The sequence below is a fragment of the Aulonocara sp. 'chitande type north' Nkhata Bay genome, linkage group LG10 (assembly GCF_057382095.1).
Source record: "Aulonocara sp. 'chitande type north' Nkhata Bay isolate Kocher_YH1m ecotype deep benthic linkage group LG10, A_spYH_male_GT1.1, whole genome shotgun sequence".
NCBI lineage: Eukaryota > Metazoa > Chordata > Actinopteri > Cichliformes > Cichlidae > Aulonocara > Aulonocara sp. 'chitande type north' Nkhata Bay.
Window position 1 is genome coordinate 33505025 of NC_141353.1, and position 23565 is coordinate 33528589.

General features: G+C 41.0%; 1 protein-coding gene across 1 annotated transcript in view; it reads left to right on the forward strand.

The window, feature by feature from the left end:
- The window catches only part of fgf11b (fibroblast growth factor 11b), a 41007-nt gene that overhangs the window by 11250 nt on the left and 6192 nt on the right, over window positions 1-23565 (forward strand). Inside the window, exons 2-4 of the mRNA XM_086309601.1 lie at window positions 10127-10237; window positions 11213-11316; window positions 23272-23470. Coding sequence (XP_086165727.1) covers window positions 10127-10237; window positions 11213-11316; window positions 23272-23470 — 414 coding nt within the window. The remainder of the gene's footprint in view (window positions 1-10126; window positions 10238-11212; window positions 11317-23271; window positions 23471-23565) is intronic.

Genomic DNA, 23565 nt, shown 5'->3' on the forward strand with positions numbered 1-23565 from the left:
ATTCTTGTCGCATCTTTTTGCAGCTCCATCACTCCATCATTGCCCTTTTTTGTGTCGCACTTGCTGTCCTTATCTCTTTTATTTCTGGACATACACAGAGCATTCCTCACTCTTGTTAAAGTTGTTAGCTGGGTACCATGACTTCAGGCTTCCAATTCTCCTTTCCTTCCCTTCCCTCTCCCTCCTCTCTTTCCACAAGGTTGATAATTACTAGCAGCACTGTACTGTAGACCTGGCCCAGTTTAGAAAACGAGAAACTGTATTCTCCTTTTATTACATGCAGAATCAAACACACATGCGGGAGGCCGACTCGTTCTTTTATGTGTAAAATACAGTAGAGTACATGCATGCAAAAACACAGAGTGGAGTATTTTCACGCAAAAGGTAAGAGCGAATCGGGAACTCCTGCAAATATAAGCCAAGGAAAACCCCCGTTGTTCGATTGGGTCAAAGCAGAGGAAAATGCCCTTGGCTGCTCAGTCATGCAGGCCCCCAGTAATTACCTCCAACCTTATCGAGAGGAGCTCGCCTTTGGGGAGATCAGCCAGCAACATACTGAGCTCAAATCAAGCCAGATAAATACATTAGTGTAATGATAACCAACACTGAGACATACACTACGCTGATTAGAGATAAATCTCAACCGCTGCTTATTTTTCAGAGCAATTACACAGCAGCGAAGGGTTTAAGTGTCCTTGATGGCAGCCGGGATGTATGAAGTGATTACCTTGGGTTCTTATGTGCATTGACCTCATTTATACAGAGACCCACATAATTGCTGTGTGTATGGTTGAACTGGAGGGCTAGGCTCCATTCTCCCCCGTGCGATTCTCAAAATGATTATCGATGTGGAATGCAAATTGATGAGGGGCGTCCCGGTGTAAACCTAGCAGCGGCTTCTGCTGGGATTAGAGGAAAAGTCAATTTAATAAACAAACTGCTCTCGACAACTTACCTAACTTAATAATGTCTCCGTCTCGCCGTTTGAAAACTGCGTTATACTTTGTGCAGCAAACGTGGGACTTGTGTTGTGTCACATTTATGCGGCGTCTTTTAAATCCACATCTCTTAAGGGGAGACTCGCTACACACTTTCCTTTCTGCTTGTCATATTTCCTCTCATGTGTGGAGAGGTCACTTGAAAATGGGCCGGCTGATGAGTCAACATGTTGTCGGGTGAGCTGACAACACCTGTGTTGATGTACATAAACAGACAAGGAGCTCTCTTTGACCCACACTCCACTGACCTGGATCAGCGAATGTTTCCTGTCACTCAAGCCCACACATGTCCCAGGAGTGATGAATGTAGTCTTACACACACACACACACACACACACACACTTCCTCTCCATGGGAAATACCCTGGACGGTGGAAGCTGCACGTTGTGCTGCTGGCATATTTAGAGAAAATTCTGCAAGGCAGATGTAGGTGTGTTCACCCTGAAAGAATGTGTGCACTGCCCGCTGCTCGTGTAACTACAGAACAGGGTTGCAACTGACTCTGGATGAATCACAGCAGATAAACATGGTAGGATTAATGATGATCATGAGCTTTTTTTTCTTTTTTCTTTTTTTAAATATATGGTCACGTTTGAGTGCAGAAACACTGATTACCAAAAGCTTGTGTTCCATTTTCCAGCACTTTCAATGTCATGCGTCTGGTCATGACCCAATGAAAAATACATTGTTCTTCTTTTCTACAAAAACAAGGCTGGTTTGATTAATGGCCTCAGTTTCAACCCCCCCCCCCCCCCCCCCCCCACCCCCCCCAAAGGATTAACCGTCTCACGTTACTGTGTTAGATAATGTGTGCATAAAATAAATATATAAAGTTGAAACAATTGGCCAACTAGTGAATTTATAGAATTGCAGAGAGCCTGCAACCACTTTGATAAAAAGTTCCGTTTCTGAATCCAATTAAAGTAAGCAAACTGGATTTGCAAATATGTTTCAATAATTTCTCACAGTGTATATCACAGGCTGCAGCCCTTCATTACAGTTAATGGGACTGTAACTGCCCCCAAAACAGTAAACTGATCTTAAAGCACTCTTAGTAAAAGTCCTGCTTACTTAAGTAAAATTCCAAAAAGCTGACAGATAAAAGTAATTTTAAATATTAAAAAGGCATCTACAGAAAGTCCCCTGTCACTTTATAATACTGAGTAAGGCGTTATATCATTGGTAATGCTTACGCAACAATGTGTAAATGCCCTCTTACAGAAGCATCTGGCTGAAGCGGAGCTAGTTTTAACTACTTTAGACACAGTTTGGAAATTTACTCTGCTGAAACAAGAGAAGGCCCTAACTAAAAAAGCTGCACAAGCTAAAACCACACTGAATCTTTAACAGGACATAAAAGTAACAATTAACGAGCAACTAAAGCTGGGACTATAGCTGTGCACGGTGGGCCACATTCAGACCCCTTAAGAGGGCAGAAACCAGTGAAACTCCTCTTTATGTCAGTGTAAAGAACTTTAACTAAACATTTAATGCCTGATATGTTTTTAAAAAAATTACTTCGCTAACACACCTCAGTTTTTCAACATGATAACGAAAACTCTGTCAGCACGACTCTTTAGGCTTAATTAAGAAATAAAGGTGGAAAATTACATAAAAGATTCAATTGAATGTTATTATTTTTGTTTTTTTCTTACTGTAAATCCATTTGTAGAAAGCATACATTTCCATAATAGACAGAGAAAATAGAAACTTTGTGTTTATCTATTACGTATTTACTTTGTTGTTGTATGAATGGGCATGGTGGAGCTCTTTATCAGCAGGAAAAGCTGCAAAACTTATGAAAATACAATTAAAATCCATATTGGGCCAAATTGCAGTCTTTGGTCTGTCTGTGATCCCCTGGGCCTCATTTTTTTTACACTCTGAGCTAGAATATTTGTTTTGAATACAGCTAAACAGAACTGAGAAACAGCGGAAATGGCAACCCCAAGTTTTACTTTTGCACCTGTGTGCTTTCTATCACTCCATTATGCAGTACTTTGACTTAGAGGACCATAAAATGGTCACTGTTTTGTCCCCTGCAATAAACCTTTGATCCAGTAGCTCTCCAAGTTATCATCTTCTCTGTTTACCCCTGTGAAGCAGAAGTAGATACTCAGTGTGCACACTAAGCATGCTCATGATACAAACACTGGCTTTTTGCTCATGTAAACAACTCTGTGTGCTTTGCTAATCCAGAGGTAGACTGCTGTCAGACTGTGTCACTATCTATCAGAATGCTCCTCCAGGGCTTATAAAAGCAGGAGAAGTTGGCTTGCCTAATAATGTGCGCTTGCTATACTGTGGCATGTACACAAACTAGTTTAGGGGGTAAAGCACCATTTGTAACTTTAAAAAAATGAAGTCAGTTTAGTTAAGTCACTCAGTTTTCTGCAGATACAGATTCTGCTCATTTATTCATGTTATTGTTCTTCATTATATCGCAATATAGAATAGAATAGAATAGAATAGAATAGAATAGAATAGAATAGCCTTTATTGTCATTGTACAGAGTACAACGAAATTGGAGTGCCACTCCCTTGGTGCAAGTTTCAATAATAAATATAAATGTAAAATATAAAAGGTACAAAAAAAACAATCGTAAGTACTCAAACAATAGTATGTACAATATATACAGGATAGCAGCATTAATATAATGACAGTATGAATAGCAGCATAATATAATGACAGTGACGGTATGGAATAGGTTCAATTGTTTTTGTGCTTATTTACTACGGTGATAGCTCTGGGAAAGAAGCTATCCCTGAATCTGTTTGTCCTGGTTTTATGTGACCTGTACCGTCGGCCTGACGGTAATAGTTCAAACAGTTGGTTGCTGGGGTGAGAGTGGTCCTTGATGATATTGCCAGCTCTGCTGAGGTACCGAGAGTTTGCAGTGACCTCCAGGCTGGGCAGAGAGCAGCCAGTGATCTTCTGGGCTGTGTTGATGACCCTCTGCAGTACTTTCCTGTCTGCAGCTGAGCACCCTGCATACCATGTTGTTATGCCGTACGTTAGGATGCTCTCTATGGTGGCTCTGTAAAATGTCACCAGCAGCCTCTCCTCTAGGTTGTTCCTCCTGAGCACTCTCAGAAAGTGGAGACGCTGCTGGGCCTTTTTAACCACCGCTGTAGTATTTGCAGTCCAGGAGAGGTCATCAGAGATCTGCACGCCCAGAAACCTCATGGAGTGTACCCTCTCCACACAGCTCCCGTGAATGTAAAGTGGGGCCGGGTCTGCTCTGTAGCTCCTGTAGGCAAATTGGTGGGGGTCCAGAGTGGGAGGCAGACCGGCCCTGATGTGCTGACAGACCAGTCTCTCAAAGCACTTCATCACTACAGGCGTAAGTGCAACAGGCCTGTAGTCATTTGGGCTGGCCACAGCTGTCTTCTTGGCGATGGGGATGATGGTGGAGGTTTTGAGGCAGGGCGGGACGGTGTTTGATGACAAGGAAAGGTTGAAGATTTTAGTGAAGACTCCGGTCAGTTCGTCAGCACATGCTCTAAGAACCTTTCCATGTATTCCATCAGGACCTGCCGCCTTCCTGGGATTCACTGACCTTAGAACACACCTCACTTGGTGCTTCCTAAGTGTTAGTGTGCCAGTGCTGGGGGCGGGTGGAAGTGGTGTGGCAGCTGAGGGCTTGGTCGTCTCAAAGCGGGCGAAGAAACGGTTTAGATCCTCAGCCAGTGAGGCATCAGTCCTAGATGTTGCCTGGTTATTGCTTCTGTAGTTGGTAATGTGATTGATCCCCTGCCACATTTTTCTGGGGTCGTTGTCAGCAAAGTGATCTTCAATCCTCCTCCTATAGGCAGCCTTAGCTTTCCTGATGCCTCTACTCAGGTCTGCCCTGGCCGCCCTATACGCAGCCCTGTCCCCTGACTTGAAGGCAGTGTTGCGGCTTTTTAGGAGGGATTGCACTTCGCTATTCATCCAGGGTTTTTGATTTGGAAATACCCTGACCCTTTTGTTGACGGTGACATTGTCAACACAGTTCCTGATGTACGAGAGTACAGTGTCCGTGTACTCCTGGAGGTTGTGGCTGGAGAATAAATCCCATACAGTTGTTGAGAAGCAGTCCTGCAGTTGAGAAAGGGCTCCTTCAGGCCAGGTTTTTATTGTCTTTGTCTGGGGCTTTGTTTTTCTCAGCAGGGGGGTGTAGGTGGGGGTGAGGGACATGCAGAGGTGGTCAGATCCAGCCAGGTGGGGGAGGGGTGTCGCTCTGAAAGCATGCCTGATGTTTGAATAGACATGGTCCAAAGTGTGTTCTCCTCTCGTAGCAAAGTCCACAAACTGGACAAATTTAGGAAGCACAGTCTTTAGGCACGCTTTGTTAAAGTCGCCGGCGACAATAAAAACCCCATCGGGGTGGGCAAGCTGTTGTTTGTTTATGGTGTTGAGCCAGAGGCTGAGAACCGTGCTAACGTTAGCATCCGGCGGTATATAAACAGCTATCACAATAACTACTGTAAACTCCCTCGGGATGTAAAAAGGTCTGCACGAGACTGCCAGAACCTCCAAATCAGGAGAACAGTGTGTGTGAATGATCCTGCTGTTACAACACCACTCGTTATGCACGTAAACACATAGCCCCCCTCCTCTGCTTTTACCTGAGTTGCTGTTTCTGTCATGCCGGTGTAGCGTGCGGCCTGCTAACTCGACTGCAGCGTCGGGAATCAGCGGGTGAAGCCACGTCTCCGTAATAAGAATAATGCTGCAGTTACGTGCAAAGCTTGTGTTGGCTATCTGTAGCTCCAATTCGTCAAGTTTGTGGGTGATGGATCTGGCGTTCGATAGGAAAAGGCTCGGAAGTGCTGGCCGGTGTGGATGTTTGCGTAGCCTAGCGTCTGAGCCCGACCGGCATCCCCTCTTCTGCTTTCTTTCCCTCCGTCGCCTTCTACGCTTGCTGGGCGGGCAGACCATCCACGGTGACCCTGGCGGTCTCGCTATCTCCACCAGGATGTTGTGTGTTCGCTGATAGTCGCCAGAAACAGACAAACTATATTTAAAACCTAGGTCAATTAGGTTCTGGCGACTGTAAGAGATGGCGGCGTTGCAAACATTCAAAAATATCCACATTAAAAGTAAAAACGAGCACCAAACTGGAGAGCTAAGAGCCGCTGCACCCGTGCGCGCCGCCATCTTGTTGTGATAGTGAGATAAAGTCAGATAAAGTCAGATGGCAAAAATGGCTGTTTATACACACCAGATAAATTAATAATAAATACATATATTTTTAATTTTTCTTCATTCCCATTGATTAACAAGTCTAGGAGGAGTTAGGGAACAGACACGTGTGCATTTGATACAATCATTATAGTAAGATATTTATTTAGTTTAAGCCTTTAATCTAAATTGTTCTATTTAAATGAAACAAAAATCTCTCAGTAGTGATGCTGGACAATGGGCAGAAAATAAGATTTTCAGGTGTTTCTAGTTGACTCTTTAACAAAGTGTTAAATGTTCTTTACATTTACAACACAGCTAGCTTATTTAAACAGGTCAACATCAGCATATCAGAGTTGTATAATAACGTAAACATAAACAGAGATAATAATGTAATAATGTTCCAGGAGATATTTTACTATGTTTTCTAACCAAAGATGTAAATGCTGCATGTGCATATTTGACACAATCCATATATATATAAGTCTATAATCCGCATGGAGTAATATGAAGAATTTGTCTAACATGTTACTGTTGTCCTCTTTACATGATTTAGAAAGATATATTTATAAAATGAAAAAAAAAACATTAATAAAAATACATTTAAATGAATCTTCAATATCAAAGCCTATCCAAATCAGGAATGTGGACTTAAATAAATAAAATATAAATAATTTCAAAATAAAATGAAGGGAATTTTCCTGTATCTTCCACGTTTAATATGTAATGATAATATTCCCCATCTTTAATGAGCAAAATAAGAAAAATTATATTTAAAACATTTGTGACATCTGTAATCTTTCTTGAATAAACAATAAGTTCTTACTTTTACCGTTTGCTCAGATTTCTTCTCCTCATGATTTTGTGAATTTCATTCAGTTTGCTGTTTAAAAAGACTTCAGATTCCAATTTGCTTTAAATCCCAGTGATATATTACACTATCCCCTCTTTTTGGACGGTAAACACAACAACCTATTTGCCATTCTCACCATGTTGGTCTGAAAATCTAAATGTTTGGCCAAACTCCTCGTCTTCATTGTCCTTATGAAGTCTGCTTTTTTTTTTTTTTTAATCCCTGGCACAACCATCCTCTTTTTTTCCAGCTTATTTATTTGTCTCTCCAATCCATTAATACAACAAGCAACTACAATATGGCAATAGAAAACATATTTATTCCTTTTTACATAAGCCATTGGTGCCCTATAAAGAATTAGCTACCCAGTGAAATTCTTCATAAAGCCCTATTTCATCAATCTTAATATTGCGAGCCCACATAATCAGAGACCTCTTATTACCGGGAAGAATTCAGACACGAAAGACAGGACTATATCTCATCACTGTCGACATTTGTTGTGCGGATTTGGCCTCAGTTGCTCCACTAATCTTCTTTTGGTAAAAAAGAATTGAAAAGAAGAAACTGCACTACCTCAGCTTGAAAATAGCCAACCAAAAAACAACTAATCAGTTCAAGGCTGCAGCTAATTTGACTAATTAATTATTAATCAATGGATTACTTCCTTTATTAATTCATTCTTTTAAAAATATGACAAGAAAAAATATTCTGGGCCAAAGTCAGAGAGTGAGTGTCTATCTGCCTGAGTTTTAGACATACACTGTACATAAAGGATGCAAGAAGCAGTATTATTATGCACTATTGTATTCAATAAGATTTAAATGTGAGTGCAAATATTTGTCACCTGTCACCCTATGCTAGTTGGGATAAGCTCCAGCCCTCTTGTGACCCTGAATTGAATTTTTGCAACTGCTAAAATACTTGCCATTGGAAAGAACTGGAAGTTATAAGCTAACATGCTACTATAGAAGTTTAAGTCACTTCCATATTAGCTTCACTCTTTTTTTACAGAGTCTTTTATTCTAGAGCAGAAATATCTTTGAAGATCAAACAAATTTTTACCTAAAGATCCTTACATTTCTGCAGGGCACATTATGTCAGCGTCTCACATCCTCACAAATGGTGACGTGTGCCAGAAATGGTGGGACATTTGGTTTAAACTGCGCTTTGAAGATACAAGAGTACGATTGAGCTGGTTTCTGCCAACATTTCAGTGACACACCATTGCAAAAGCTCTGAGATTCCCATATTACAAGAGGAAGATGTTGCAACAGCTGGAAAATAGGAGACTTCCTTGAAAAACTTTTACTCCCCCCCGAGTTCTGACACATATCATTTAGGAGACTATTTCAGCAATCTGGTGCCTTGATCACCAGTATAAATGGTGATGGGACTGTGGTGACATCAGTGTTTTCACACGACGTGACCAATCCGCTGACCACAATGAACCCTCAGTGCAGCTGTGGTAAAATACAGCTGTCGTGTTCTTTCCTGGGAGCCTGCTCTCATTATGCTGGATCAAAATCTAATGTGTGCTGGTGCTGTGGTGAGGACTGTGGAGTCAGAGCCAGCTCTGCTAAGTGAAACATTAGTTTTAGTGCGCCTGACACCAAGCATGGGAGTTTTGATTGCAGCTATATTGCACAAGCTGTCTATTGAATTTCTGCCTAAATGTGCTTTTTTTTCCCCCTCTCCTGCACATACAGCTCTTCATGAAATGTCAGTGTCATCTCATTCACTGTTCCCTCGCTGTCCCTCTGCTCGCTTCTGTCCTCACCGATCCTCCCATTTCCCTTTCTTTCTCTCTGTCTCTCATCTCTCTCTTTTGAATCTGCGGGGACAACTAATGAACGGCTTCCCTGCTCTGATTGGATGATGCATGATGTTATTAGGTGGGATGAAAGCAAATATAACTCAGAGGGTATGGAATGGAAAAGGAGAGGAAAGTGAGAGAGTGGAGACAGAGAAATGTTTTGACAGGAGGCTTTGAAAACAAAAGGACGTGCATGCGTGTAACAATGGGAGTAGGTCACAGTTTCACTGATGTTTCAGCCCTGGCACACTTCCTCTGGGAAATAGTCCTACAGATCTCATCCCTGTATCCTCTGCCTCGCTCAGGCTCCTCGCGCTATAGTGTGAAGAAGACGGGCAGATTGCGCAGTGCCCCAGGTCATTCCCAGAGGAGTGTGTGCGAGTGCATGTGAGGAGTATAGTGGAAGGGGAACTCCCAGATGGCCCTCCAGAGGCTCCATCATAAACTGCTCCTTTAACCATCTTTCATCTGCCTTATTAAAGCTGGAATGAAGGGGGCTGATCAGGTCACTAGTCCTGACTGAATAAAGCACTCTGCTACAAGCAAAATCAGGGGAAATGCAGGGTTATCCTTGTTGTTGGAGTAGCACGACATTAAGGTGCTGAGCTCAAAAGAGAAATCACAACAAAGAGCCTGGTGCTGCAGAGATTCAGTTTGTTAAATGGACACAGAGTAGGCTGTGGGGACTCCGCTCATGAAACATTCAGCTCCTCTAGTCAGTCACATTTAGCACCCAGTCCCCTTGAATATATTGTTTATTTAGCAAGAAGGAGACTGTGAAGTATCTCACTTTACTTTATTTGCTCATGGCACATGGCTAAAGAAGAACAGTGAAACAAACTATGCACTGTATATAAAAAAGATGGATGTTACCAGCATGACATCACCCACTGGTTTCCCTACAGAGAAATCACTGTCTTGTACAAAAAAATACATAGCCGTGTAATATTCTTACATGTTATTGCAAATTGCTTTAAGGTTGTACAAATATTCTTCTATTATAATATTAGAGATCTTCCACCGCCAATAAAAGTTTATAAATGTGTAATGCTGATGCCCAGTTGCCCTTCAGCATACATGATCATTTTAAATTAGTTCATAACAGAAAATCATTAAGGTTACGTCGCACATAAACCACATTCTAGCTTCATATAATACACTTCTTAATTTTTCTCATTGGTGCCTTTGTTTAAAATGACATATTTGACTAACCATTCGTTTTTTTTTTCAGGGCCATTAAATTAGTAAATGTCACATCTGTCTAATGCCACGCTGCTTTCTGGTCCTCCCTTGCAGAGCCACAGCTGAAAGGCATCGTTACCCGGCTGTACAGCCAACATGGATACTACCTGCAGATGCAGCCTGATGGCACTGTCGACAGCACAAGGGATGAAAGCAGCTCATTTTGTGAGTATCAGTGTACAGATATCATGCTTATGTTGTAAGTTTTTAACAATTATTACAAATCTAGCCTCCAGCATTGCTTCTACCCACTTATATATATATATATAAAACTGGAAAATGGAAATGCTCGTAATTTTTTTGCCAAAGTTAATGCTGTAAAGAACTTAACCGAACAACAGCAGGTGTCGTGCTGTGCTGTAAGGGCCTATGGCTGAAGAGTGGAGGAAAAAGTTAGGATTTTGTCAGCTCACCTGTCAAAATTGGTTCAATTAGGACTGTTATTTTTGTCTCTTAATAGGAAGCACATCATGTCGCAGTGCCTGTCAAACTTTGGCAATTTAGTGTGTTCGGCTCTCGTGCAGAAACGCTTGGATCACAGATTCTGATTGGATCTGCAGGTCACTATATGCACTTTATAAACCAGAGAGAGCAGTGACATATTACAACCGTTGAGACGATGTGAATGTTCGTCCTGACCTTTTGCAAACTAAATCTGGCCATCAGAGCGGAAACTATGCAGTGCTCTCTTATCATTTCTTTGTTTTTGACCTTCAAGAGTCAGACATAGGCCTTTTTTTAAAGCCGAAGTCTGAATGTGGCATTTTATTTACTCTCGATGTAACATTACTTCTTGGTGAACTGTTAACTAGCTTACTAGTGTATTTTACCAACACTGCGTTGCTGTCTTTACTCTAAGCTGCAGTTGGCATGGCAGAACATTTCCATTATTGTTCAGTTTTAGTGGCAGCACAAAGCTCAGTGAAGGTGACAGAGTGTTATGTTTCCATAAACATAAAGTAAGAGGTCACTGCATTTGGGCTTAAGAGAGAAACCGCAGGCAGCACTGACACTGGAGCCATTCACCCTGCAAATATGAATACAGAATAGCAGAATGTGTTGTGATATGGTATTGCAGTTTGATTTTCTGACTTTTTCCTTTCCTTCCTTCTCTATCTCTGACTTTATTTCCCAATTTAGCACAGTTCAACTTAATTCCAGTGGGGCTGCGGATTGTGGCAATTCAGGGGGCAAAGACAGGGTTGTACCTCGCCATGAATAGTGAAGGATACCTCTATACATCAGTAAGTATACCCATTAGGCTTATACAAACAAAATACTTCCATTTCATGACATATCTGAGATATGTTGCTGTGACACTAAATCCAAGATGATTGTTCTGCTTTTGGATTAGAATGCATCCATTCAGGTTTGGATAACAGCTGCGGGGTCCTGATATCTTTCCTACAGAAAAGCTAATGCCTACTCACATCACTGACAAGGAAATCAAAAAGGAGAAAACCAATCAGGGCGTTATCATCAACTGTCATATTGGATTTAGAGGTTCAGTTGTCTGTCACTTAGACTTCAGTTTACTGTCTCTTCTATTTCAGCATAATTTGCATGACATGGGTCTGATGATGTATACGTACATGCATCACAAACCTCGCAATGCATGTATATACAGAACTGTAAAAATGAGGGTAAATTCAAGATATGAGCCCACTTACCACAAAAGCTTGCATATTTTTTGATTCTTGCCTCGCTTATTTATTGCATTGAAAACATAAATTCAATTTTAAATCATTTTTCTAATTTATGAACTTAGAAAGGTGTAAAACAGAAATAAAGTAACAAAGAGTGAAAAGAACAATATATTAGTATGGGTATTAATATAAGTTGATGTATTACAGTTTGTAAAGCTATTTGAGCACACACTACTAAATGGGATGTCTATAAATAATGACAATTTTCTCCCTTTGGGTTGCATGGGGTTGGTCAACTAGATTGTGATCTTGTATGCTAAAGTAATCTTCAACGTCTTAATCACAGCTATGTAGATAAAAATATTCTTTAGCTATAAGTTCAAGCACTTCAGAAAGGACCTCACAAGTATGAATGGACCATTTTCCCTACTGCCATTAGTGTACAGATTACAATCATAAGGTGGTCGATGTCTGTTGTGACTGCAGTGAGCCCAGAACCAGAAAGTGGACACAGGAGATGAGTCCTGTCAAGCCTGGATAGTTTAGGAGGCAACTGACAAGTACTGGAATGCTAAGCAAAGTGTGGTTCTCACAGTAGCAGAAGCAAAAACTGAAGCCACAGAGCATGACTTTCAGTCAGCCTTGAGGTAATTCTAGCAAACTGTCAGGTGACACAAGGAGAAAAGCAGCTTCCAACTCACACTTTATTCAGTGGAGATGGAGAGCTGCTAACTTCAACAGAGGATATAGTCAGATAGTGGAGTACTTCGAGAATCTCTTCAATCCCACTGACACACCTTTTGTAGTGGAAAAAGAGACAGTGAAGAGAGAGGTCAGGAGGTAGTTAAAAAACATTTTGGTGGCAGGGCACTAGGGGTGGATGAGCTTCACGTTAAGTTTCTTCTGCATTGCAGCTATAAGGGGATCACACTACTCAGCTTGACCAGTAAGGTCTATGCCAGCATACCTCAGAGGAGAGTTCAACCATTAGATGAATCTTGGATTCTGGACAAATAATGTGGTTTTCATCCTGGTCATGATATTTGAGGGTGTATGGGAGATTGCTCAACCAGTCTACATGTGTTATGTGGACTGGGGTATCCTGCGGGGGATGCTTGTGGTGGTATTGGGTATCAGGACTGTTTTTGGTCCCTGTAAAACCATAGTAAGAGCTTGACTTTCATTGCCAGCAATAAGTTAGCTTGATTCTAAGTGGGCTTTAAATTCAACCAGGCCTTCTGTTTGTCACCGATTAAAAAGGGAAGGGAAAATTCGATAAAAAAAGTCTGTTTTGGGCTTTTTTATTTCTAGGTGCAGCCAAGGGGTGGAAGGTGTCGGGCTCAGTGGTTTCAGGTTCTCATCTCTGCTTTTTTGGCTTCACCGAGTAAATGACCTTCTGTTTGCACTGAGGTGATTTGCACCTATAAGTGTGAAGTGACTGGGATGAGAAATAGTGCCTCAAAGCAGGGTTTTGCTGTCAACTATCATTCATTGATTGTGATAGTAAGCGCAAGAACGATCCTTTCTGAGCATGCCTAGATATACAGCATTATTCTGGTCACTATTGTTGCCATTAAAATGTTCAGTCAGTCTATGGCTATACTGAACAAAGCTAAATAATTGCAAATATAGACATTGATACTAGACACCTTACAGATCATTTGTACCAAAACAATTTAACCTATCTTTATGCTGCAGTATTTTAAAAAACATTAATTTGGGGACTTTGATGTAATCATCTTCTTGTCCTAGTACAGCTAGAAAATAAACAGCTCTGGTCAAGTGAGTTATGCTAAACAGGTTACGCTACACATATTTTACTGAGATAGTTTATAATTCAGAAACATCTTTAGAACCTTTTAACTGTTGACGTTTTATTTTTTTTATTGCAACCAATAGAATATAATGAGTTCCGTACTTGAAACAGGGATAAAAGCCTGAGGTATGTCAAATTACACAAGAACTGGACTGAAAGTCAGAGGTACTTGGGTCTTAAGGAGTGATGAATCCAAGTTAAAAAAAAAATTGGTTCAAGTTGTTGTCAGTATGTACAGTGGAGGTCAGGAGAGTGGTACAACAGTGAGTATGTACAGCCATCAGTAAAACACGGTGGAGGCTTTGTCGTGTTTTGGGGATGAATTTCAGCCAGTGGTGCTGGGGATCTTGTCAAAACTAATAGAAATATGAAAGCAGAAAAGTTCCATCAGATTGTGATCCACCATGTAAAACCATCTGGAAAGTATCTGATGGCCAGCAGCACAAAAGTGGCCCCACTGATTTGCCTTCTGTAATGGAAGGAAAGTCTGGGAACAATAGGGAGTGACCTCAAGAGGCCAGACCTCAAGAGGCACCACAATGGTTGGTGGAACCCTTCAAGGACCACCACATCTCAAAAACTAGTGGTTCCTTTATTCAAGAAAGGGAACCAGAGAGTGTGCCCCAACTATTGGGGGATCATACTCCTCAGCCCACCTGGGAAGCTTCATGCCAGGATACTGGAGAGGATATTTAAGCGTATATCAGAGTTAGCCCCACGAGTTTATGTGCCTTGTGACTTACAGAAGGCATTCAATCATGTCAATTGCATGGTAAAATAGCATCAGGAGCTCATTCATTTGGAGTACACCCACCATTCGACGGGTGTCTAACTTCAGTCCCTACTCCAAAACAGCTGAATCAAATGATTGGATTTTCTCTTCAGCATGCCATCAGCTTTGGCAAAGGCCTGGTAACAAGCCATTCATTTGATTCAGGTGTATCGGAACAAGGATGCATCTAAAAGGTACAGGGCAGTAGCTCTCGAGGACTGGAGTTGGACAGCCCTGCGCCATTTCTTCACATTGAAAAGAGCCAGTTGAGGTGGTTTGGAGATCTGATTTGGATGTCCAAACCACCTCCTTCTAGGTAAGGTGTTATGGGCATGTCCTACTGAGAGGAGGGCACACTGAGAGTTTAAATCTCTCGATTGGTTTAGAAATGCCTCAATATCCCCCGGTAGAGCTGGAAGAGGTCAAGTCATGTTTATTTCTATAGCATACTTAAAAACAATTGCTGTACATCTAAAACAATAGCCAAAGAGTGAGGTTGGGGTTACTCTGCTTAGACTGCTGCACCCCGCAACCTAAAGCCAGATATGCCACAGCAGATGGATGAATGAATGAACGGATGGATGGATGCTCTATTTACAAATTTCAATAGATTGCTACACCCTTTTCCAATTTTCCAAGTTATAATAAGAGATAGCTCAACACTTGTACAGTTCTGTAGTTTTTGCTCCATAGTAGTGAAATAAGTCATCAGATCCTTAACTGACGTAAAAGTAGCAATACCACACTGTGGCAATACTCCACAACAAAATAAATATCCTGTCAACTTAGAATATGTGAGGCAATGCTTAGTAGCAAAATACAACAATTTATTTTTCAGAAATGTGTCCCAGGTCTCTGTTTTATGTATATATTACATTTTACCACTTTAGATATTTAAGTATTTATTTGAAGTCATTTATATTCTTAAAAGTCGACCTTTCACTGTTTAAGAAAATAAAATGTTCAGGCTTTGAGACCAAGCATATACAGTACCAACTCATCTGGGAGTTTTAACTAAATAGTTTATACTTTAAGAAGTGAAGGAATGGACAAAAAGGGCAGATGGATAGTTCCAATGTCGTCTGTCTCAGAACACTTGACTCTTTCAGTCAGCACCTTGGACAGCTTTGGTGTCACTTCAAGAGGATAAAGTCTGATCAGCACTCTGGACAGTGCTTGCAATACTGCTTACATGCGATTAGTGTCAAATCACTTAACCATGGCTACATGCTTAAAGATTTATGACTACTACAGGAAATGTTGACTCTTTACACCTTACTGTGACAACTTTGTTTTCTATGATAAAGTTACATTTGTTGCTATAAATAACAAAGACCAGGTTATCTTAAAGTCACTAGAAAGTTAGACTGTGCACAGCTGATCATTTTTCACCTTGTGTCAATATCCTAGCTATGAAAAAGTACAAATATTGAATCACTCATGCACCCATTTGTAAAAACACATTTATTTATTCATGTATGTTGTATAACTAGGATCTTTTCTCTCTACTGGTTATATGTGCTGCTTTCAAGAACAGAAAATTACATGCAAAATCAGTGAATGCAAGTGTGCATCGATGCATATAAATGCGAGAGGACCATCTGTGCATAAAAGAGTCAAATCTTGAATATTGGCATATGGACTGCAACATCTCTTATTATCTTCTCAGCCCCTGATTAGCATGCATTAGACTTTGGTGCCTTTCCTCTGTGCGAAGAGGAGAGAAGGGATTTCCTCAGCAGCAGTCGATAGCTGTAGTACATCCCAAACTGACCTCTTTCGGAGAGATTCCTCTCTTTTACACACAGTTATGGGCTCATATAGGTGCAGTACAACAGAACATGATTTTCTTTTGGCCATAAAGCATGTTCTAATTTCTGAAACATTAGTAGTCTCATTTTATTTTATTTAATCTTAGTTCTTTGAGTGAGTGCATTTGGCAAATGTCTACACAACTTTGTGCTGTGTTTAAATGTAAATCATCTTTTTCATTTAAAAGATGCCAGATTTTTTTTTTTTTACTCAGACAGCGTTCTATGTGATACATATGCTTTTGGCTGTCACAACAGAGCTGAGGTGGCTAACAGAGTGTTTTCTCACTGCTTGTTCTGCCACTTATGTTAGTTATTAGAAGGTTTTGCCTCTGCATGCTCAAGGGAAAATTTTCTCATGCCCCTGCCTCATGCATATACAGCAGTGTGTGGCTGTTGAGCCAGACTTGGAAAAAACAGAGGAAGGAAGTCAACAGTAGCGTTGTCTCAGACATAAATCTCAACCTCACTACCTGTGGGTGACAACAGGAAAAGGCTGGTTCCGATACAAAAATAGAGCTTCGCTTGTTCCTGCCCCATTTTATAATCTATGTGTTCTGGAAAAACTCCTCATGGACACTGAGAAAAAGAGAGAGAAACAGTGTGTGTGTATGTGCTACGGAGAGAGAGAGAGAGAGAGAGAGAATGAGAGGGAGGGAGAAAAGAGCTTGTGTTAGTGAAGGCTAACATGACCATCAACAAGCAAGTTTTGGCCAAAGATGTGCTGGTCAAAACTAGTCAGTACACACACACACACACACACACACACACACACACACACACACACACACACACACACATATATATATATGCAATTAAATAGTGTGGTGTCCAAGTCTTTTAATTAATTAAAAGATACTAAAGTATTGATGGGTGTGTTTAGAACAGACCGGCACCAAAAGAGACGAAACATAGACAGACACAGGAAAGGGAGAAGAATAGTGAAGAAGGTATTGATGAAAACCTGTGTCCTTCTTATTCTTTTTCATGAAAGGATTACATTGAGATGCAGGACAGCACCACTGCTTGATAGCATCGCTTTTATCACAGGACAGGGGAAAATGTGGACATTAGAAAAAGCAGCAGGGAGAATAATTGGCCAGAGCCAAAGAAAAGAGGCAGAGTGCAGAAATGTAACAATAAAGCAGGACATTTTTCCAAGGCAGCCAATTAGGAGCACTTAGGAAAGGCAAAAATCCTATTCTTTGTGATGGATTCATGAGCCGGCCTGTACCGTGGCTCTCCTACCAAAATAGTCAGGATACATTATCCGATTTGCTACTGTATGGAATAGGGCTGCCACGATTTGTCGACTAGTCACGATTACGTCGACTATCAAAATCGTCGACGACTGATTTAATAGTCGACGCGTCATTTGAAGCTTTGTAAGATCACAAAAGACGCAGGAATAAGTGGCAGGATTTAAGAGTGTAATAACGGACTGAAACAGAAGATGGCAGCATTGCATGTACAAGGATGTCAGCTACCGTTAAACCCCGAAGAAGAAGAAGAAGAAGCAGCTGTGTCCCAGAATTCATAGCGCGGCCCAGCGCAGTTTCCAACAATGGCAGCAGCTAGTTAGTTTTAATGTTACTCTTATTATTCTTTCTGGGTCACAAAATAAACGTTTAACATATTTTCAGGTGAGAATGTAGCTGTGTAAACCTCAAATATCTGCTCAGTTTATCAGGACACCACATATTTTCAAAAGCGCTCCGACGTTTTCGGAGACATCTGTTACCCACTAGCTCGTTAGCGAGCCGGGGGCTAGGTCACTAGCGCCGTGAGAACACCGGACTCCCCGCAAATCGTTTTCAAACCCACCGCTGTCTTTCGCTACTCAGGTTAAATATATATGAGTCACTTAGATAACTTAAAATGTTATTGTTTGGCTTTTTTTTTAGTATTTTATTTGTTCCTGAGTAAATCAGTTTGGCTGAGATTAAAGTTATAGTTTAATCACAGCTGAATAAACGTCAAGCAGACAGCTGATTATCAGAAGTGTGAGATGCGAGAGAATTTACTCCAGTGTCCTGTTATATTTTAGATAGCAAGGAGTTCATTAAACTTCACCGAAACAATCTGCAAATTTCATTAAAATTTAATAAACTATCATCTTGTCTTTATTTTTAGTTAGCACAGACCTTAAACACTTAAAGCTGTAAGCTAATGATAGTTATATGAGCAGATGCTGCTGGTGCAATAAGCTGTAGTTTTACGTCCAATGGATGATGATCTGATTAGTCGACTAATCGCAAAAATAATCGGTGACTAGTCGACTATCAAAATGATCGTTTGTGGCAGCCCTAGTATGGAATAGCTATTAACCACAGTGCTGCGTCCCAGAATATTTAAAGCAGAGGGTTTTCTGATAAAGGCAGCGGGCAGTGCGGAACAGTCACCGCTGTCGCCGACGGTGGAAGAAGGGAATGTCAGCGACAGCTCCACTCTCAGCAGCATTATATTGACAAGGGACTTCCAGCTATCAATCAGCACTGCAGAGCCACGAGTCTCAGCACATTATCATCCACTCTATTCTTGTCATGTGAGCTTCATTTCTCCCCGGACTGCATTAGGGACAGATCATACATGTGTGGTGCTAGACAGTATTCTCATCCTCTCTGAATCCCTCTTAATAAGCTTCTGTAGTCTACTGACTTATGTAACTCGTCGTGTCATAGTGCATCCACATCTGGCTTGACAAACAACATCAGCAACATGCCCTGCTGGGGAGGGGGAGGTGGAAGGCTTCCTGAACGCAGAGAGCATGTATGTGTGTGTACTAGGTGAATGTTGCATGGATGAGCTTTACATTTCATGTTGTCATGTGAGTGGGCTGCTGCAGCAGTGATGCAGAACTATGGGAATGTGGTGGGATTACTGGAGCTGGGCACATTTCACAGTTTCCCATAGATTACACAAGGAGTTGATGGGCCGGTTAATAGATGCAGGAAGCCTGCATGACACTATGACCCCTGCTGTCTAAATGGGGAACTGCAAATGTTTTAACATGATAAATGCAAATGATGTTTTGGTTTACAGAAATAGAGCTATATTTTCAGGGGCATCAGTTCTGATTTCATGCTTGTACATGCATGATGAAATTAAAGTGAACAAGATATTACATATCATGCATGGAATTACTCTCTCTAATTAGTCACAACCTCACTCCTGTCCCCTATATCCTAATTATCTGCAGGGTAAGATTAGGGAACTCTGCCCTGTGAGTGTGTGAGTGTGGCTTGATGCACTTCCAGAGTATGGTCGTGGTGGAGAGCAAAGCTTACTGAAGCAGGTAGAACAGATGTAATCACACACAAGGAATGAGGAAGGAGGTTGCGTGTGTGGGCGGGGAAGGTCTGGATGATACTCTGCATCATAAAAAGGTTCTACCCATCTTAGGAATTCTCCGCACATATTATCTTTCTCATCTGCTTTCATTCGCATTAATTTTTTGGCTTGCGACACATGAAGAGGGAAGCTAGCTAGCCAAGTCTCCGAATAAGTCACGGTTAAAGAAGGAGATTTTTTTTTCGTTTTCAGTCCAAATACCCACCACTTAGATGGAAATATTCCCTCATTGCTCTTTAAAATGTGCAACGCTCCACACATCATTAGCAATAATTCATCTGCAGACGTTGGTGGCTTGAGTGATGTTGTCAGTGGGAGCGGAAACTATTGTTTTGCTAGGGTCTAAAGGTTACCTCAAGGTGAGTTTGAGAGATGGCGATAATTACAGTAACATATTTGTATCCATTAGGGAGAGCAATAGAAGCCACTGCGGTAGGTCATCATCAAAAATCCTTGTATTATAAGGACATTTTTTTACTGTCCTGCCTGCTCTCGCAGAATGGTTTTTCTTTAGATCTTCTGAGACTACTTGAATGAAGTACAGAAAACATGAGTTCTATCATTAGACTAATTTCAGGGGCGTGATTATGAAGGGTAATTATAGGATGACTTGGGAGAGGGGTTATCACTGGTGTCATTTCAGAGGTTGAACTAAGGGGCATTGCGCTGTAGTAATGGGTTCTGTTTCCAGAGGAATGTGAGTGTTAGATTGTGGGGTGCTGACGACTAAAGCCCTTGTCAGCTCAGCGTGCGCTCCTTTTGGTCCTGGGGGATAATAGGGATCTCCCTTTCTCTCAGTTCTTAATCTCCTTTATTACCCACCAATCCCTCTGTCCTCTCTGAGTGATCTTCTGCTTTCTTTCCTGTCTCCCCTACCTTTCCCCTTCTGTCTCCCGCACTTCCCACCCTCTTGCTCTCTGGTCTGATTAATAATGAATGAAGCAGATCATCTATCGATCCCATCCTCTGTGTTAGCACAGCAGAAGATATCAAACCTGTCAGTGGATCTTAAAATAGCTCTGCAATGTGGTGGTAGCAGGAGTGTTTGTTGAGTTAAGGGTAGAAGCTTATTTTCATATGGTAGGAAGGTGGCAGTGAAATGGACATGAACACTGGTGGAGCAGTGGGTCAGAAATAAATGGAGGGAGGACACACAGTCCTGAAATACCTTGCTAAAGGATAAAACTCCCCTATAAAGCAGAAAGTTGATGATCTGTGATAAGTTTGAAACTGAAGGTCTCTTATGTCTCTTTATTAAAACGTGTCTACGCCAAGTTTGATGCTACTGTTTGTCCCGAGTCTCAGAAATTCTCCACTCAGCCATTTCTGGCCTGCTGCTCTCACTTAATCAATCCAACAGATTGGCTTTGCTCTCTGACAGGGGACAGACTCTGTCCAGACCCTGATGGAGACTAAGAGTGATGTATATCTGTCACAATTGGTTAATCTCACCAGCCAACATTATGCAGTGTTCAGTAGCCCTTACACTGAGTACAGAGAGAGGGAAAGTGCTGCAGGGACATGATCACTTACAAAGAATGGTTTAACTGTTGGACATGATCCAAGTTCTTCTAATTTGATTTTCTGTTGTCTATACACATTTGGCCAGTCACGGACAATTGGCATTACATGAGAGTGGCCTATATTAATAATCTCATTTAGGGGATTGCAGGGTGAAAGATCTTTCTGTTGTTTAATTTGAGTCTGGAAAAAACCAACAAAAAAAACCCAAACATGTATCGTAAATATAAATGTAATACTAGTTTGTGACCCTTAAAATCTAGTTTGTTTTCAACCTGTTTTTCTAAGATTTAGAGGTCCTATAGATGTGAACTTTCTCACACCTCAGGGTTGACTCTGCCCAAAAAAATGTTTTGTTTTAAGTCAATTCATTAATTTGGGCCACTGAGAAACCACCCCTTGGTTTGTCTGTGAAGGTTCTCAGTCATCCAGGTCATCGTAGTCAAAGGAGCTTGCAAAGAAAAGCGTCTGGACTTCTTTAAGTTACTTGAAGACGTTTCACCTCTCATCCGAGAAGCTTCTTCAGTTCTAAGGTCAAATGGTGGAGAGTCCCAGATATAAACCTAGTGGGAGTAACCTAGTGGGTTACTCCCACTAGGTTTATATCTGGAAACGTCTTCAAGTAACTTAAAGAAGTCCAGACGCTTTTCTTTGCAAGCTCCTTTGACCACCCCTTGGTTTAAATGCTCAACTTTGGTATTTTGGCTGTGCCGTTTCTTTGCTTGTTTCTGCTGTAGCTAATGCTAGCAGTGTTATAGCCATTATGTTCTATGCTCAAGAAATGGCACTCAATATATGTCAAAAAGAAAATGCTATATTGTTGTCACAACAGGTTAAATTTAACTACAGAAACAAAAACTATTTCCACCGGGCCTTTAACTAAGGATGTTATTGGCAACTAGTCTTCTAATTGTCGAAAAAGATACAAAATCCTGAGAAAAGATTTGAAGGTGAGCATGCTTTAAAAATACAAAATTAAATATTGGTCAAATGAGTATTCAGTCTGCATTTTAAGAGCTGAAACTGTTAAACACGTTTATCGTTATGTCCCAGTCTAGCTGTCCCCAGGCGCAAAAGGGTGTCCCCATCCCTGTCCCCAAAGCCACACCTAATAGCTAATATAATGTTACCGTTGCTAGAAGTGTCGCTGAAATGTGCAGAACTTCAGATTAGTTTGGCCTCTGCAGTGCTAGCAGCTGTAGCGTTAGCTTCTTCCATGCTGGCGTTCACGTCCCAGTACAGAATATAGTTACACTTGACTTCACTGATTTTTATTGTATTTTTTTTAAATGAAATTCAGCCATTTACTTTACATCATGTTACAACATCTAATTACAAAGAGAGCAAAAAAGAGGGTTTAAAGAGAGGCGGTGGTGCAGCCATTTGTCAGGGCTGAAATTTTGGGTAGCGGATTGTGGCTTCGTAACATCTTTTAACTAGTAACTGCCACTGTACATTGATAAAAAAAGAATAATAATTTTAACCAACTGCAGTTGGGTAATTTCCACATAGGTGTCTACTTTTTGGAAACTGTGGTGTTTGGCTCTGCAATGGGCGTCTCTGTCTATGTAACTTTTATTTAACCAGGAAACACATTAAAAACAACTTCTTATGCATGTCATAATTATAAGCTTAACACAAATTAAATGCGGTATGCATGTCATAACCAATTATGGCATACATATTGCAGAAACAGTGATTCCAAACACTGGTAAACTTTACCAGTATTATCCTCACCCCTATAATCATCCCAGGCTCAGCATATTGTGATGTCTCCGAAGCAGTTCCTGCACTTTGATGTCATTTATATGTACACACAGCAATGTATGTGTGCACACTGCAGTGTGTTGGTGTCATTGTTTAGGTGTCTTTCATCTTCTTTTTCCATCTATGCATTTTCCCTTTGGGTAGTTGTTATGTTTAGCAGAGATGTTAATGCTTTTTCTCACATCTATATTATAGTCTGCACCTTTTCTTGCTGTTCTTAAAAGACCGGAACATCCACGCTCTCAAAGAAACACAAGTTCAGATCTAATTCTATCCTTCCTTTCCCTCCGGAAACAGCCACCTCATTAATGTGTTTCACAGTATGCATCCCATATTTTTCTTTTTGTTTTTTTTCTGTTTCCTTTTTAGTCTGGGCTGACATGCAGTGTAGTCCAAGTTCAAAGACTTGCGATAATTTAGAAATATTCTCATCACATTTGCAGATTACTTTTTCTTGTTATGTTCAGTTTGACAATATGAATGCAATTCTTCTCCTATTCCATATCTCGTTTCAGGAGCACTTCACTCCTGAGTGCAGGTTCAAAGAGAGCGTGTTTGAGAACTACTACGTTACGTACTCCTCCATGCTCTATCGGCAGACCCAGTCTGGCCGCTCCTGGTATATCGGTATCAACCGTGACGGTCAGGTCATGAAGGGCAACCGGGTAAAGAAGACCAAGGGAGCGGCACACTTCCTGCCTAAAGTTATAGAGGGTATATTTAAAAAAACTATACTGAAATAGTTTATTTCTCAGTTATTAATCATTAACCTAAATTGCTAACTGACGACTCCTATCTTTGTTACACAG